The sequence below is a fragment of the Lepidochelys kempii genome, chromosome 1 (genome assembly GCF_965140285.1).
Source record: "Lepidochelys kempii isolate rLepKem1 chromosome 1, rLepKem1.hap1, whole genome shotgun sequence".
Classification (NCBI taxonomy): domain Eukaryota; kingdom Metazoa; phylum Chordata; order Testudines; family Cheloniidae; genus Lepidochelys; species Lepidochelys kempii.
In genome coordinates this window covers 302474356-302492496 of record NC_136380.1, presented here as the reverse complement: position 1 = coordinate 302492496, position 18141 = coordinate 302474356, and the positions used below count along the sequence as shown (strand labels likewise).

The window sequence follows — 18141 nt, the reverse complement described above, 5'->3', positions numbered from 1 at the left end:
CACATGGAGAGGATACTCCATCCTTTCTGGCAGCATGGACACAACACAGAAGGTGGCAGTTACAGGTTATAAACTCTCACTTGATTGGCGTAGAGGAGGGCTCCACAGATCACCTTCGATGGTGGGAAGAATTACTGCGTTCCATTGGTCAGCCCCGCCCACACAAAGCTGACCAGCTCCCAGACAGCTAGGTGCTGACCCAGCATAGTATGTCTGCCTCATGGAGCGCATGGGACTAGACCAAAAATTGAAAGGCAGACCAAAATCTTGCACCTGGCAAAAATAAAAAACCAAGAACTTCCCAGCTTGGAAGCTGGAATGTCAGGACCATGTGTCCAGGATTGACAGACAGTCACGACCTACAATACAAAAGTAGCATGCAGAAGTTAGCTTTGATAGACTATACTGCTGTACTGTGCTGTACAAACTCAATGTTGACATTGAAGCACTCCAGGAAACAAGACTTGGAGATGCTAGTTCTGTCCAAGAGGCCAATTATACCTTCTTTTGACAAGGTAAAAGCAGTGAAGAAAATCATCTGCATGGTGTCAGTTTCACTGTGAGAAACAATTGGGTAAAGCTCCTAAAAACACCCATTGGAAAGTCAGAGCATATCATCTCACTTGAACTTCCAGACGACCATCAGCTCTGTGAACATCATTAGTGCTTATGCACCAACACTCAAATCAAGCCCCAAGGAAAAGGATACATTTAACAACTCTTTGCATCAAGTCATCAAAAGAATACCATCAACTGAGGACAGAATTTAGGGGCAGAGTATGTGGCATCCTTGCATCCTTTCTGTGTTTGCCTAATCCAGGCCATGGAGTGGAACAGGAACTGGAACCCCCCTACATAGGAGCTTCTATCAATTGGATCCGCATTATTGTGGACTTATTTGCCACACCCCAAACACCTCCATTCTGGACCATGTGGAACTGGTGAGGAGCCCCAATTTGTGGCACGCAAAGAGTGTGGAGTGTTCTTACACATCCACTCTTCGACCACTCACTCGCTGTGCAGCCGTGGGGGGTCCACTAGTGAGCCTTCTTGAAGTTAGTATATGTTCCTACTTGGAGGACTTCAGTTCTGTACTGAAATGGTGAATCTGCCGTAATGGTGAATAACAGCCAGAGAGTTCACTAAACTTTCGATAGCATTTTACCAGTAATTTCATTTACAATATCTTAGAGTCTAAATCTAGTAAATTTTGAAAAGTCATACTGTTTCTGTATGCACTAGTTACTACATGGTGCTATAATAGTTGGGATCCCTTAAGTGTCAGTTCTAACATTCCATCATACTGGTCAACCCCCAGACTCTGAAAAGAAAGGCAGTAACCCTCAAAATGAGGGACAGCTCACCATGAAATATGAGAGAGAATGAGGGACATAACATTTTTTATTCCTTAATTTTTTTAAAAAAATGTACACCTATACAAAAGGCCTGGAACATATTATAATGAAACTAAATAATGATTCTGTGAACTAAAGCATACATTAAGTAGAAAGCCATTATTTACAATAAAATAAAAGGTCACAAGGAATAGATGCTTTGAGAGGAATGTTGCACACAATATATCGCTTGATTGTTTCTGGAGCATGAGAAGGAAGGGAACTCTCTGCAGAGTACACACACACAAATTACTCAATTACTATTGCCCGGCAGATGGCAGGGGTATTCTGTTGCTCATCATCTACTGCCTAGTGGGGGTGTGAAGGGTGTAACACACACAGTATATTACTCTGTCTGTCTTCCCTGAGGTGAGGCGTATAGAATGCAGTGTATATGTCAGGGTTCCTTCCCCACTCTGAACTCTAGGATACAGATGTGGGGACCTGCATGAAAACCACCTAAACTTACTTTTACCAGCTTAGGTTAAAACTTCCCCAAGGTACAAACTATTTTACCTTTTGCCCTTGGACTTTCGCTGCCACTATCAAACGTCTAAATGGTATATTACTAGGAAAGAGTGTGTTTGGAAACATCTTTCCCCTCAAAATCCTCCCAAACGTTACACCCCTTTTCCTGGGGAAGGTTTGATAAAAAATCCTCACCAATTTGCATAGGTGGCCACAGACCCAAACCCTTGGATCTTAAGAACAATGAAAAAGCATTCAGTTTCTTAAAAGAAGAATTTTAATAGAAGAAAAAGTAAAAAGAATCATCTCTGTAAAATCAGGATGGTAAATACTGTACAGGGTAATTAGATTCAAAACATAGAGAATCCCCCTAGGCAAAACCTTAAGTTACAAAAAGACACAAAAACAGGAATATCCATTCCATTCAGCACAGCTTATTTTCTCAGCCATTTAAAGGAATCAGAATCTAACGCATATCTGGCTAGATTACTTACTAAGTTCTAAGACTCCATTCCTGTTCTGTCCCCGGCAAAAGCATCACACAGACAGACAGACAGAGAGGCTTTGTTTCTCCCTCCGCCCAGCTTTTGAAAGTATGTTGTCTCCTCATTGGTCATTTTGGTCAGGTGCCAGCGAGGTTATCCTAGCTTCTTAACCCTTTACAGGTGAAAGGGTTTTTCCTCTGGCCAGGAGGGATTTTAAAGGTGTTTACCCTTCCCTTTATATTTATGACAGTATATTTCACAGTATCTGTTCCCTGGGAGATGTCCTTGTCCCCCTTTGCAATGGTGTGTCTCAGGGTCCCCTGATGAACCAACACTTTTTGAGCAGGGCTTTGTGCGGAGACTACTAAGCAGGGGAGGAACAAAGGAGAAGGCAGATGAGAGTGGTGGTGGTGACAGTATGGTGCATTCTGTGAGTAGTAGTTCCACACCACTCTACGATTGCTTGGTTTCCTCTTGTGGGAGACTCCATCTCTTAGGATGCTGTGGGCAGAGGGAAGTCAAATGCTCATGGTTGGGCCAAGGGCCTCAGAATCTCATGTCCAATCTCAAGAACCTCCAGTCCTTCAGTAAGGGACATCAGCCTGCCAGGGACTTTGCAGTTGCAATGCAGGACTGTGGGATTGCTTTAACAATCAGGGCCAGGTGCTGGAGGTCCCAAATAATGCACCGCATTCTTGTGAAAAGTACTATGTATTCTTTAATGGGCACAGTCAAGACTGAGATTAAAGTTTATCAAAATGTATTTTGTTTACAGTTAGAGATGTCTGGATGAAGTTTTCTCTGTTCCATGTTATATTTGTAGAACAAATAAGATGATGTTGAGAGATCATCTCTGGGATGAATTGGTTGAGAAAGATGTTGCTTTCTTATACTGAGATATTTTCTGTGAGCGGTAATCTGTATTATATTTCTTGATTTAATTCAAATTTTCACCTACTATAGTAGCTGTAATTAGTCCAAGGTGGTAATTAATGTATGTTGTGTAGAATTGGGCAACTAAGTTGGGTAAGAATTTTGTTAAGGTTTATATTCCTACTTAATTTTAAGACACTGTTTTTTGTTGCTGATTCCAATGAGGATTTAGTTTTAGGAGTTTATTTCCAGAGGTTTTGAGTCTGCATGAAATATGGAAATGTATAGTTTATAAGTACTTACCGGGCAAAATGGTTTTGAGTTTATTCATGCTTCAGGAATGCAAAATTGAAAATGTCTAGGATTATTGTTTGAGTGGTGTTTAGTTCTTGGTTTGAAACACATTTGTATTCCCAACCACCCCCTAACTCCCACTCCCCTGTTATTATACAGAGACATTTAGAAAGCAGCCATAGTCAGCTATGTCAGTCCTAAAAGTGAACAGGTCCCAGGAACTTATCTCGAGCATCTTTTACTCTCCACGAGATGGACCCTACTCCCATCAAAGTCAATGCAAGCTTTGCTGCTGATTTCACTGAGAATATGTTCAGTACACATGAGCGGCATACCTGCACCTCTGAAATTGAAATAACCCCACAAGTTTTTTTGTTTTTTTTTAATCATTTCACTTGACTATGACAAATGCAACACAAGAAGTTTATAACTCAAAGGAAAAAGTGCAGATAGGAATCAGTATTTTGTGTTAATCTTCTCTCTTTCTCTCTCATTTGATATGTTAATCATTTTGTTTGTCTTAAGTATGCTTTAGGCCAATACCCATCTAAACTACATCATGCCACTTACCTCTGTATTCTTATGTTTGTTTTATTTTGGCCACTGAATGTTCATGATATGCTGTTTGTAGTGTTTAAAAAAAAAAAGACAGCATCAACATGAAATCAAGTTTTAAAAAGTAAAAGCACCTATCACCTGATGACATTTCTCTGCTATGTTGCTGATAGCCAGGGTTATCTGAACTCAAAGCTATAGTAACTATTCTCTATTTTCCAGGCAGTGTCCAGAAATAAAGCAGTGGGGGACACAGCACTTGTGTCTGATAAATCATTGGTGCACACAAGAGTGCTTCCACCCAAAAATCCTTGTTTTTATTTAAGCACACATCTAAAACAGCAATAGTCTAGAGCACCTCAGAATATAGCTACTCAAAGTCTGAAGTGGTGGTGAGTGGCAACAGCAGGTTTCTAGTGGCCAGCCTTCTTCCTCGCTGCTGGGGAGATAAATGTCAGTGTCGTCTTGCTTGTAGAAAGTCTAAGCTTCTCCGAGGCTTCTCCAAAGTGCACACACTAATTAAACTCCTTGTAGGTTTCTCCAAACAAAGCACATAACTCAAAACAACTTGTAATAAGCTAACAATTTCCCTAACAGCAGCAAAGAACTCATAATTTTTACTTATCAGCAAAGCAGCTTACAAGAAACTTGCAAACACAGGCACCCAGACCAAGGTCAGCTGTCCTTGTTAGTAACACCACAGCTGTGGAGATGTCTTTGTCTGCCGAAGCAAGGCCAAATTCTTTCTTGCTATGTGGTGGTCTCACTTCCAGCTTATGGTGGGTAAGTGCACAAGATGGATGCGGGTTACGTCCAGTCCAGTTCTTTCATAACAACTGGAGACTTACACAGTCACTCTGATGTATTTTGTGCAGAGTGGGTGGCTTGGCCAAGACATCAATGATAGTAGACATCAGATGATTGCATTTTGGTACCAGCTCATTAGCACCTTGGCCAGGTATTTGAGCAGTGTGCTCTCCTAAGGTAATTTGAAAACCTAGAGGGTTTGAGAGTTTGTAAATGGCTTATGTAAACATATTCTAGACTTTGTATTGCTCTCACTGTGAATATTGCTTTCAGTATTCTGTCCCTGTAATTTGCTATTTGTGCTGACTGATTAGTCACCTAAACTACTGATTTTCAAGGTGACCATATGAACACTTGCAGTATGAACATTTGAATGAATATGTTTGCACAGTATTTATGACATTTTCTCTTTTCAAAAATGCTTGTGCAAACAAAAATTCACATATGTGAACAATTGTGAAAAGGGAACTAAAGGTGTTGCTGGTATTATCAAAGTGGAATTTTATTTTTAATGGTACAAAATTTTGTTTACAATATTCACCTAACTCTATTAAAGACTCTCCGCACAGTTCATTAATTACTACGTAACATCCAAGATATTTTAAAGGAAAAATCAATTTAAAAGTAACATTTGTATCTAATTTTTTTATCTAATGCAGCTAGAAATAATACCTCAGATTGTTGTAACTGAAAGAGATGTGTATATAGACAAATATTTCCTACATTTCTTTAGTTTATTTTGTGTACATGACAGTGCTTTGAATATAGTTATTGTTTCATTTTGGTCAGTGCACCAAATTGTTTGTGATTCTTTCACCTTGCAAAAGGGAAAAGAAAAAATATCTTTTGAACGGAAATGAGGGCTGTAAAATGACAAGAAAGAAAATGACAAAGGATTCAGGGACAGAAATTTAGCACTTGAAACTCCATTTAACTCAGTTTTTGAAACTGACTCAATTTCATTTGGCAGCATCACTTTCAAGTCTATGTAATTAAGATTATGTATGTCTTTTTGTTTACCTTTCAGTATAATTTTATAGTATCAGAGCTACTGCTTTCTTTCTCTTTTGGGGGGGCAGGGAGGAGGGACACCAGTAAGTACAAACTAATTGTATATAACTTTTAATGTATATATTTTATAATAATGTGTAGGGGCACCAGTCCGGTTCAGAGAACTATTGTGGAAGGACAGTCCCTGCCCCAAAGAGCTCAAATCTAATTTAAGATGAAATGGAACAGTGGGAATTACAAAAACTAGGAAGGAGTGGGAAAGAGGAGGAGGAGTAGGAAACATCAATACAAGCAAGCCAGCTATGTGCACAGCTCAGAAGTCCCTGCTGGCCGTCTACCTAACCTTTATCAATTCATAGTTTACCATGGACAAAGTGACAGAGTGGGTATACAGGAGAGATTTGAAGGAGGACAGGATAGTAATTTTACAGACTATGGGTGAGATCTTCATCATTGCTCTGGCCCTTCACACAATGGGTAAGAGGACTGGAGTGATAAAAAGGCATCTTAAAAGTCCCAACTGCAGTCTGGGGAGGATTCTCCCCAGCACAGGCACTGTGGAAGACAGTTCTCGGATTGCCTTCCAAGTACCCCATCACAAGCCCAAGTGGAGAGGACTGGACTGGGGGAAGGAGTGGCATGTCAAGGATAGGGATGCAGGATGTAGCATTGTGGCCTATAGGACAGCCATGCTCTAGCCCCTAGAGCAGCCCATGATTGGAAGGGTGCAAAAGTGGTTTAAAGCCAATTTATCCCTTTAGCCTGTAGGCTTTGAGTTCTGTGCTTCCCTAGTTTGGGGAGGTTTTTTCCGTGTAAGAAGACTATATGGACCAAAGCTCAAAGGCACTTGTGAAGAAATCAACAAACGACCTTCACTATTTCAAAAGGCTGTGCCTTGCACTGAATCACAATAGTACACATATTCCATTTGTTGGCACAAAAGAATATTCCTGCTGGAAGAAATAGCACAAAATGTCACATTTGTGAAGTGGCTTGAATCTTGCAGTAAAATATGGAAGAGTTTATATAAATTTCAGATAGGATTATTAAGAGACAGTGTTTGGTTGCCTGGAGCATAGAAAAAGAAGAAACTACTCCCATGCTGCCAATTAAAATCTGAGATATACGAGACATTAATTATAACTATACTCCAACCAACCAAATGTTACTGCAGTTATACTGCCAGCTGAAATGCTTTTTAAATGTTAAAATCTGTTCCTGAATCATTATGATGTGTTCACTGGGGCTGGTACAGCTGTGTGAGACAATAGCTTATGGAAAAGCAAGTGTATTTGGAATTCTAGATTATGAAATTGATTTGCAGTGAGTAGTACCTGTTAGTAATGCCTCATAAGGATTTTGGAATATAGGGACCATGAAACAGAAATGAGCAATTCCATCATACTTTTCTATCCTATGTCTCCTGGAGGCATAATTCTGACAAAAAATGTGCTATGGAATTTATTTTAAAGTGATTATAGAGTTAAACTGCTTGGCACTAAGTATTTGGGGAGGAGTAGTGCTGACATATGGATGGATTCTAGCAAACTAGTGCCCCAGACAGTAAAACACCAATAGCTGAACTGTAACTAAATGTATACATGTACCTGTCCCTTTGCCCACAAAACTGTAATGGATCCTCGAGTAAATGTGTTACCAAAATAAAAAAACCTAAACAAAAATTAAAACCAAACACTGTATGATTTCTAAGAAATAAAATAAAATAAAAATTATCTATGGATTATTTACTCTTTTGAAGACATTACAATCTATCGGCAAATATTACAAAAAGCTCAGTTTTGGAAAATGTTTCTCTACTCCTACTCCTCTCCCCTTGCTTCACCTTTTTCCCACTTTTAGCTATGAATTATTCTGGCTTTATATGTATATATTAAATTTTAAAGTGCATTTAAGGTGCCCAGTAATTAAGGTTTTTTGGACATTTGCAGTTGTGCTTTACATATAAATATGTATATATTTGTGCATATATATATCTGCAAATTTACAACTTTAATTACTATATCGGGCACCTCAAATGCATTTTTTGTTTTAATATAATTTGTCACTGGGTTTATGAAACAGATTTGCAATATTCTTGTTATTTCTGTTAAAATTATTCAATTTAGAAAATAATTGTTCTGGTGTAGTTTACCCAGATTGTAATCAAGGTATCTAAATGTGTTGTTATTTTAAGACCCCTTGAAATCCAAGGCTTGTGTGGCTTTTATGTTTTGTTTTTGATTTGTTTGTTTGTTTTAGGGTGGGATTTTTGTTGTTAACTTAAACATATTTAGAGAGGAAAAAGCTGCATTGAACAAATTTTGGTCAGAAATGGTGCAACAAACTAGGAAAATATCTATATTATGTTATGTGTGACTTTGTTTTCCATGGTGTATGAGTGAATACAGACAGCAATATCAAAGAAGGCTGTAAAGAGGTGGTTACAGAAGCTGGCAGGAAAGTAAAACAGTGAAATGGATAAGTCAGCCTCACATACACAGCTTCAAAGGAATTAAGATAACAATGGCTGGGCCATCAATTGGTGGGAAAATTCACCTAGCTAGCTCAATCCATCTTTACTCTTCCCAAGGCTAAGCCTGGCATCAGGAAACCTAGCTCCTCAAAGACCCTAGAAAAGGAAAGGATTTTTTGGATGATCTGAGAGACTGGCCAGGATGTACCAGTGAAAAGGCTGCCAATATGACCAAGATACAGACAGAGGGAAAAGGCTGCAAGCAGTACAGGCTGTTTCTCCCAATTCAGAGATGGGGAATAAGCCAGACCCCTTGATCTCTCTCTCTATGCAGAGAGGCTAAGTTTAGGGAGGAGAATATGCATACAGGTCTCTGTCATTGTAAATATAGTTTCCTAAGCGTTGTGTGTCTTTTGGTCAAAATAAATTAGGTTTTGTTCTGAAGAAGACATTTCTGTCTCACTGCAAACATATGCTATCACAGGATCCCAAAGAGAAACCCTGGCAGGGCCCATCCCCAGTTGGATTTGCTGAATTAGATATGATTAGTATCAAGAAGCTATAGCCAAGGTCCTACTCTGAGGGTACGTCTATACTACCCGTCGGATCAGAGGGGCCGATCGATCCAGCGGCGGTCGGTTTATCGTATCTAGTCTAGTCTAGACCCCCGAGCACTCTCCCATCGACTCCAGTACGCCACCAGAGTGAGAGGCGCAGGTGGAGTCGACAGGGGAGTGTCAGCAGTCGACTCACCGCAGTGAGGACACCGCAGTGAGTAGATCTAAGTAAGTCGACTTCAGCTACATTATTCATATAACTGAAGTTGTGTAACTTAGATCCATATCCCTCCCACCCCCACCCCCAGTGTAGACCAGGCCTGAGAGTGGATAAATTCAGAGAGCTAAAGGTCCAAGGCCTGACCTCTTTGAGGGATTCATTCAGAGAGACCCCAAGAAGGGACAGCTATGCAGCTAGCCTGGTATCCATGACAGATGATGCCCTCCATACCATAAACACAGAGATTTTTTCAGCATGCTGCTGTGGGGGGGAAAGTCTGGTCAGTGTAATCTGCTGTCAGATTTTTGTGCACTGGCATCTTGAATGTCATCCTTAGCTGCTGTACTCCCCTTTACAGTGCTTCTCTCAGGAACCATCTCAGCTTCAGACAATGTCCATCACCGACAGTTCAGTAAATATTGTGTTTGAAATGTACATCTGGGCATTCAGAACTGTTGGATATCCTGAGCCTGTATCTGCATATAGGGAGCTAATTCAATACAGTTGAGATAGGCAGAATCAAATACTATTGTCTCAAAGTCATGTACTGCATTGATTCTGTTCAGCCAATAATATCCCTCGCATCACATTTTTCATGATGTGATGCTCACTTTGCTTACTAGAAAAATACGGACAGTGTTAAACAAAAGAAGAATGGGCCATTGGAAGTAACGCCCTGTCCAGGAATTTTTTATTTATAAAGATTTGAAAGACTCTCTACAGTGGCTGTTTAATTTTGTCATTTCATTTATCTCACTGATTTAAATTATTTGAGATTACTTAGCTCAGAAATGGTGCTTTGTATCCTCAAAGCAGTTTACAAACATTAGCTATTTTTACAAATGAAAAGAATGAGGCAGAGAGGTTAGTGACCTGCCTAAAGCAAGATAGCTGGGGTTAAAAGTCTCTGGCCTACTCATCACTATTGCCCAGTCCTATAAGTGTCCCCCTCTGTTTCTGACCTCCTGCTGCATAAAGTGGAGATTCTCTTATACATTTTAGGAGTGATGAAAACTGGACATGATCATGGAGACATTAAGATCTCTGTAATACTTGGGAAATGTTGGTTTGGCTTGCAAAGTGCTCTTGGAAACACTTCTGTAGAAATGTATGTGTGGAAAACTTGGAGTATCTTTGCAATTTCCCCCTTCTGTATGTCACTGTCACTCAAATAACACATTAAATCAATTTCCCTATTTTTAGGAAAAGTGAGTTAACAATCTATTGACATTTCCTTGGGAAGCAATTAAAAAGTGTGGAAAAGAAGTACTCCTGGAAACAAGTGTCACAATATGTTTGTGGTTCTGTTCTTTGTAATTACTTTTATCGTGGTTATGAAAATATTTCTGGAGTTCATTTTTCCTTTTCTTTTTTTTTAACAAAAAGATAGAGTGAAGTTTCCTCTCTTCCTTCCCTAGGATTTCCTGCTGCAAATTTTTACTGTGTTTCGAATACTCATACGACCTGAGATGTTTCCAAAAGACTGGACTGTGATGCGTTTGGTTGCAAACAAGTAAGACATTTTTAAATACAGTATAATTAATGTTCAGGAGGAGTGAATATACTTGTGTGCTATATATAATAAATATGCAAAATTTCCTTTAAATCTTTCCATTTACAATATTCAATGAGCACAAAATATTTTTTATAATTCTCCTGATCCTTTCAGTTAATTAATTGTCACATAACAAATTCATGACCTAACTAGTATCCTTTATACTGCTGATAATGAATTTTAATCAGCTCTTTATAACATGGAGCCCTCTTAAATATGTTTACAGAAAGGCAGTTGTTAATAATTACTATCTTTCTTTTCCAAGTTGCAAATGACAAATTATTACAGAACTTCATCTAAATAACTGTTTATTAAAATAATAAGTTGGTAATGATTCAGATCTGCTTGTTCCCAAAAGGAAATCAAACTGTTGCAAGAACATTTTTAAAAAATTAGGACTTGTGAAAGTGCCCAAATTGATCTTCTCTGTTCACAAAACAGGTACAGGTACAGCGGTCATAGCATAGGCTTCCATCCACTGCCCTGCTAATATGCCTCAAAGACTGAAATGAAGCCACCTCTTTGCTTATTCTGTTCTTGCACCTAAGAGACTGACAACGGCATGCCAGTTTTTCTGATTTGGATACTGATCACTGGCAGCTGGACTGAAACCACCAAACTAATTTCACCAAGATCACTAAACAGCAAAACATTTTGTTATAATCCCAAGGGTGACACCTGACAGGAACTAAACCATTGCATCCTGTGAAGTGAGCTGGAGCTCACGAAAGCTTATGCTCAAATAAATTGGTTAGTCTCTAAGGTGCCACAAGTCCTCCTTTTCTTTTTGCGAAGACAGACTAACAGGGCTGCTACTCTGAAACCTGTCATTATTATTGTTATTGTTACTTATTTGTATTGTGGCAGTGCCTGTAGGCTCCAGTGATGCTGTACAAACTCATTATAGCAGTCTGTGACATTCCCCTCTGGTGTTATCTGGACCAGTGATCTGCTAGGTCACTTCAATCCTCGACTCTGGGAGCCAGCCTTACTCTGCTCTGCTGTGAGAACCCCCACTGCTGGGCTGTTCACACACAGCCCCTGGCATGTAAGCTGCTCCTTGGATTGTGCAACCAAATGACACTAGCCAATATCTCTGGTCCCAGACAGAACCCTAGGAACCTCCATCTTGCAGTGTCCAGTTATGCCCACTGGATGCTGCAAGCTTATATGTGTTCGTCAGTTTAACAAAGAAATTGATATGTACCAGGCTTGTTCTCCCAAGGGGAGTCTCTGACACGCTTTAAACAAAACGCACTGCTTCAGGTAGAATAAACAAACAGATTTATTAACTATAAAGATAGATTTTAAGTGATTATAAATCAAAGCATAACAAATCAGATTTGGTCAAATGAAATAAAAGCAAAATGCATTCTAAGGTGATCTGAACACTTTTAGTGTCCTTACAAACTTAGATGCTTCTCACCACAGGCTGGCTGGTTGCTCTTCAGCCAGGCTCTCCCCTTTGATCAGTGCTTCAGTCACTTGGTGTGACGTCTGTAGATGTAGGTGAGAGAGAGAGAGAGCATGGCAAATGTCTTTCCCTTTTATCATGTCCTTTCTTCCCTCTTGGCTTTGCCACCCCCTTCAGAGTCAGGTGATCATTACCTCATCGCAGTTCCAAACTGACCAAAGGAAGGGTCTAAGGGCTTGTCTACACTGGCAATTTACAGCGCTGCAACTTTCTCGCTCGGGGTACGAAAAAGCACACCCCTGAGTGCAGCAAGTTTCAGCGCTGCAAAGCACCAGTGTAAACAGTGCACTAGCACTGGTAGCTATGCCCCTTGTGGAGGTGGTTTTTTTTAGAGCACCGAGAGAGCTCTCTCCCAGTGCTGTGCTGCGACCCCACAAGCCACGTTAAAGCACTGCTGTGGCAGCGCTTTAGTGTTGCCAGTGTAGACTACCCCTAACAGATGCTTTTGTTGCTGCGTAGACCAGCATCCTTTGTTTCTGTGAGGCTGGGCTGGGTTTGTCCCATACCTGCCCTGTTGAGGTGTGAACTGCCTCTCTATTCTTGGAGAGTTTTTGCCTGGGTTTGCTTTAAGCCATGAGGATACATTTTCAGCCTCATAACTATGTACATGAAATTATAACCTATAACATTACTGTAACAATTACTATAACATCACTATAACAACCATGCTCAGTGCATCATGAGCCTTCCAAAGACACCCAACATAACAAACTTTGCATTGGATCCCACACAATCATTTTACAAGGATGAACAAGGGGGTGCTGGGTGTTCCCCCAGGGTACAGAGCATCACACAGTCCCTGCCTATTATGGCTCAATTCAGCAATATTTGGTGTCCAATGACTATGTGTCTGTGTGTAAGCATTTGTCAAGCTTTCTAGTGATTTAGGAGACAAACATTTTCCCTCACTTATTTTTCTCACCTGATTTAATTCTCCTCATCTTGCTGAATTTAAATTCCAGTGAGAAATGCTAATAAGCAAGGAACGGATGTGATCATTTATTTCTTCGTGAGATATAAGAAAGATGAGTCTGAAAGGGAGAACGTAGATCTGAGTAATCATGCTGAGGAAATAAATCGAGAAACATGAAAGAGAGAAAAACAGAAGAACCTTCAAAACGAGAACATAGTATAAGAAAGTGTTACATATTTCAGAAACAGCTGGGTTGGCAGATGGCTTGGCAACAGCTGACATGTAGAAGACTGAGATTTAGGAGTGACCTTGACATTCATTCCCCAGGCTGGCGGTGATCAGATCAGCTAAAGGTGAAGTATTTCAGCTCTGCAGGGAGGCTATTGGCCCCACCATTATCCTAGTTACCACCAAGCATTGCTGTTACTGAATTCACATCATGCCATTGATGACTGCCTAGGTGGGAACCGTGTGCCCAGCTCCATCATGAAATAAGATAGATACTGGAATGATGATAATAGCTTATGCTAGGAATTGATGCAATGAGGGAGAATAAGGGAGATAAAAATTCACTTTGATGCTATATCATGTGGCGATTTGTGAAGAGAAAAATATTCCTGTATAAAGGGGTTTCTGGATCATGACCTTCCACCATTCTGGTAATTTTGGCCTGCACCTCTCTCACTATAAATACCAGAGGCAGCTCTGGTTTGTCTGTGAAACTGGGGGGATGTTCCCCAGGCCTTTTACACTGTTGTGCCTCTGACAGGGCAATCAAAGTGGAGATTCAGCATTCCAACCCTATCCATTGCAATCCTATCTTTTATACCTGCTTTCAAGGGCAGCAGTGAGCCCCCGCTCTCTGTTCTGGCTTAGGTTAAAAAGCCCCAGATGTATTGGTTTCCTAATTGGAACCACCTGCTGAACTCCTCTCCATTTCTTAGTCATGCAGAGCAGGGTCCCATGGAAATCCCAAAGCTAAGAACTTCTCTTCCTGCAAGGAGCCACAGAAGAGTAGCTGAGCCACAATTGCTCACAGCCTGAGCACCTTCCTGAGTCGGGGAAGGTACTGAGCGGTTGGGTGACATTCTAAGGCTCTAACATCACCACACAGTCGATGAGATCACTACAGAGATGCCTCTGGAGTTGTGGGGGCAGTCCTCTTTAGCTCCTGTAGTTCAGCAAACCCAGCTGTTATCACTGATCAAGGACTCTTCTTGAACTCATTATTCCAATTCACCTCTAATGGGAAGGACTACAAGATCCTAGCCCAGGTTCTTAAGAGCATAATCATTGAGAAATCTGGCATCTTTTCTGACTCCCTTCTTTCCAGAAGGAAAATCTGGGCTCTCTAAGGGATGTTCCCTTGTACTTTGCCAATTACATATTAGCTGGAGAGTGGTGCCAAGAGGCTAAGACATAAAAGGGAATATCAGACAAGAAAAGAGGCTGGTTCTTCATCAATGATGACCATCTCCACCAGAGGGAAAAGTAACCCAATTGCCCCAAAAAAACAAACCACTATCCCCCAACCCACCTGACTAAAGCTTAAAAGCATTCCAGAGCCTAATTTTCCTTCCACAAACTGTGGTTCCTCCCCTGAAGAAGGGAAACTCTTGGTTTTGGATCCTGATAACCCAAAACTGGAGAAGCAGGTGAGAAGCTGTGGTGCTTCCCAGGGGAATCTAGAGTTGTGAGGCTCCTCACTGCCACCTCGCCTTAGCGTGAGGAAGCCTCTCATGGGTCAGGTCCCCAACTTCACTGGCCCCAGGCAACCTAACCACTCCACTGTAGGCTACAGCCCTCGCTGTCACTCTGCAAGTTAGCTGTTGGCACACTCGCACCCTCAAGCCCTGAGTGCCTCTCTTGAGCATCCAGCCTGTGGTCCACTGGACATTTGCAGAATTCACAGATCTGCTGTTTCTAAAGAAATAGTCTACCTCAGCTTACCAGTTTCACCTCAGATACCTCTCCCCTCAACACACAGCACTTTGATAGGTTCAGAGTGAAGTCGCGTATGTTTATTTAATAAGCAAAGAGACTGATGTAGTAGCAAGTAGAAGTATTGTAATGAAATGATTATATATGAAATAAAATCTTAACATTTCTTCAGGATCCTAAGCTTAGTTAACTGTATACTCTGATGCCGTGTAAAGTAATGCTCACCAAAAATCCTTGTACCACTTTGCAGCCAGGTTGGCTGTGATCCCCCTCTCATGAGACATGTATGCTGTCAGTTTGCATTCCCAGGTGAAGGACTCTGTGTGTTTCTTTGCCCCCCCAAGATATACCAGTCCAGTCCTTTGTCTTTATTCATATACAGGACACACCTGTGCTGTATTGTTTATTCCTTTCAGTTTTCTCTCTTGTAGATTTTGCAGTCTTTTATATAGGCTCTGGCTAATGTGCAAATAGGATACCTTGTACGGCATATGTCAAGGTTCCTCCCCCACTCTGAACTCTAGGGTACAGATGTGGGGACCTGCATGAAAAACCTCCTGAGCTTATCTTTACCAGCTTAGGTCAAAACTTCCCCAAGGTACAAAATATTACACCCGTTATCCTTGGACTGGCCGCTACCACCACCAAACTAATACTGGTTACTGGGGAAGAGCTGTTTGGACGCGTCCTTCCCCCCAAAATACTTCCCAAAACCTTGCACCCCACTTCCTGGACAAGGTTTGGTAAAAAGCCTCACCAATTTGCCTAGGTGACTACAGACCCAGACCCTTGGATCTTAAGAACAATGAACAATCCTCCCAACACTTGCACCCCCCCTTTCCTGGGAAATGTTGGATAAAAAGCCTCACCAATTTGCATAGGTGACCACAGACCCAAACCCTTGGATCTGAGAACAACGAAAAAGCATTCAGTGTTTTACAAGAAGACTTTTAATAAAAAATAGAAGTAAATAGAAATAAAGAAATCCCCCCTGTAAAATCAGGATGGTAGATATCTTACAGGGTAATTAGATTCAAAAACATAGAGAACCCCTCTAGGCAAAACTTTAAGTTACAAAAAGATACACAGACAGAAATAGTTATTCTATTCAGCACAATTCTTTTCTCAGCCATTTAAAGAAATCATAATCTAACACATACCTAGCTAGATTACTTACTAAAAGTTCTAAGACTCCATTCCTGTTCTGTCCCTGGCCAAGACGACTACAGACAGACACAGACCCTTTGTTTCTCTCCCTCCTCCCAGCTTTTGAAAGTATCTTGTCTCCTCATTGGTCATTTTGGTCAGGTGCCAGCGAGGTTACCTTTAGCTTCTTAACCCTTTACAGGTGAGAGGAGCTTCCCCTTTGAAATCCCTCCTGGCCAGGGGATTTACCCTTCCCTTTATATTTATGACAGCATACGATACACAACTGCTTGGACAATGTCTATTACCTCTTGCCTGAAAGGAACATGTCTGAGATATGATAGGTTCAGAGTGAAGTCGCGTATAAGTTTATTTAACAAGCAAAGAGACTGATGTAGTAGCAAGTAGAAGTATTGTAATGAAATGATTATATATGAAATAAAATCTTAACATTTCTTCAGGATCCCTCACATGCCTGAAAGGAACATGTCTGAGATATGTCACCTCCTAGTGATCTGCCTTAACTCCAAGACCTTAAAAAAAATTTAGTATAGATAGATAACTCCTTACATATTATATGTACATACATTCTACAATGGTTATGATGACCAGTGGGCTACTAGCTCTTGCTAGGAACCTTACATGCCACTTTACATTCATGTATCCGACTTAGGGGGTACATGTAAAACCCTGTGCATGCCCTCTGTGAGTTGGCACCAAGGGTCTGAGTCACAAGAGGTTCTTTCCCCAAACATGTTGAAAGCAATAGAGAGGAAGGTGGTGGCCGCTGTCACGAGACAACCTGCTCGTTCTCTTTCTCTGGCTAACTCCAAGGCAAATATCTCTTGTCCAAAACTAAATAGAATTTGCCATCTTTTCTAATTCCTCCTCCTCCAGAGAGACTTTAGGAAAACTTGGAAACAGAGGGAAAAACCTTAAGCAACAAGCCCGGAAACTCTACATGGTTCTAGAGTACAAAGATTCTATTTTCCTTCTCCAGGAAGGATTCAACAAGATTCACTCATCTCTCACTTCAGACACTTATTGTGACTCTGAGTGTCATTTTATCCATCTTTAGCTTGTAGGTCTTCTGGTCTCATTATTCCATGGGGGTGAGAAAACTTCAGAGTTTCCTCTTAGGGCATGTTTACATTTGGGGAGTGTGTCTGCAGTACTTACGGGCATGCCCGAGTTACCTTTGATCAAGTCATGTCGCTAAAATTAGCAGTGTAGCTGTGGTAGCATATGCAGTGGTACAGGCTACCTGCTGGAGAATGTACTCTAGGTCCTAGATGGCCACAATGGCATGAGCTTGCCCCTTTTAGCAAGTATCTCGATCAGGTATGTCTAAGTGTGCTGTAGACCCACTTCTCTGTAGCAGTGTAGACATACCCTTAAAGGGCCTGAAAAATGAAGGCACCCTCCAGAGTGATTCAGTCCCTCAGTTTGTGGTGATCGGAAGCCCAAGTGATGGGAGAATCAGCCACAACTGGACCCCAAATCCTAACAATGGATAGCAATCCGTCAGGTTAAGTAATACATCCAGGACAGCACAATACATAAGGAATGTGTTCACGGTCAGAAAAGCTCCAGACTATAAACTTCCTAGGGAAGAGCAATTGGGACTTAGGATCACTTGAGGAAGGGGCACTTCCTAGTTCAATCAGACAGAAATTATAGTTGGAGCAGCTGCAGCACCAAGGCTAGATAGGCCTTCCCTCAGCTATGTATGCTTGTGGTGGGAGGGGGGAAGGTAAAGGGGGAGAGAAAAGGAACAGCACCCGGGGAAGATATAGCCTAGAGATACTCCCTCAGCAGCAGTCAGATCACCACTGGGGACAGGTGGGAGTCCTGTCTTCTCACCCTCCTGTCCCCAGAGTCAAGTCTGAACTGTATCTAGTATTTTCAGGAAGAGGAAGATTAAACTGTATCTAGTATTTTCTCACATTGTCTGAGACTGGGGGAGAGGTGTACA

The 18141-nt window shown here is 41.1% G+C and overlaps 1 protein-coding gene across 5 annotated transcripts in view; it reads left to right on the top strand.

Annotated features, from left to right (window-relative positions):
* The window catches only part of DOCK4 (dedicator of cytokinesis 4), a 426144-nt gene that overhangs the window by 324441 nt on the left and 83562 nt on the right, over positions 1-18141 (top strand). For all 5 annotated transcript variants that reach the window (XR_012156797.2, XM_073328106.2, XM_073328104.2 and 2 more), the window contains exon 27: positions 10556-10650. Coding sequence is in view for 4 of the 5 variants with exons in the window: in XM_073328106.2 (XP_073184207.1) it covers positions 10556-10650 (95 nt within the window). In the remaining variant the exon portion in view is untranslated. The remainder of the gene's footprint in view (positions 1-10555; positions 10651-18141) is intronic.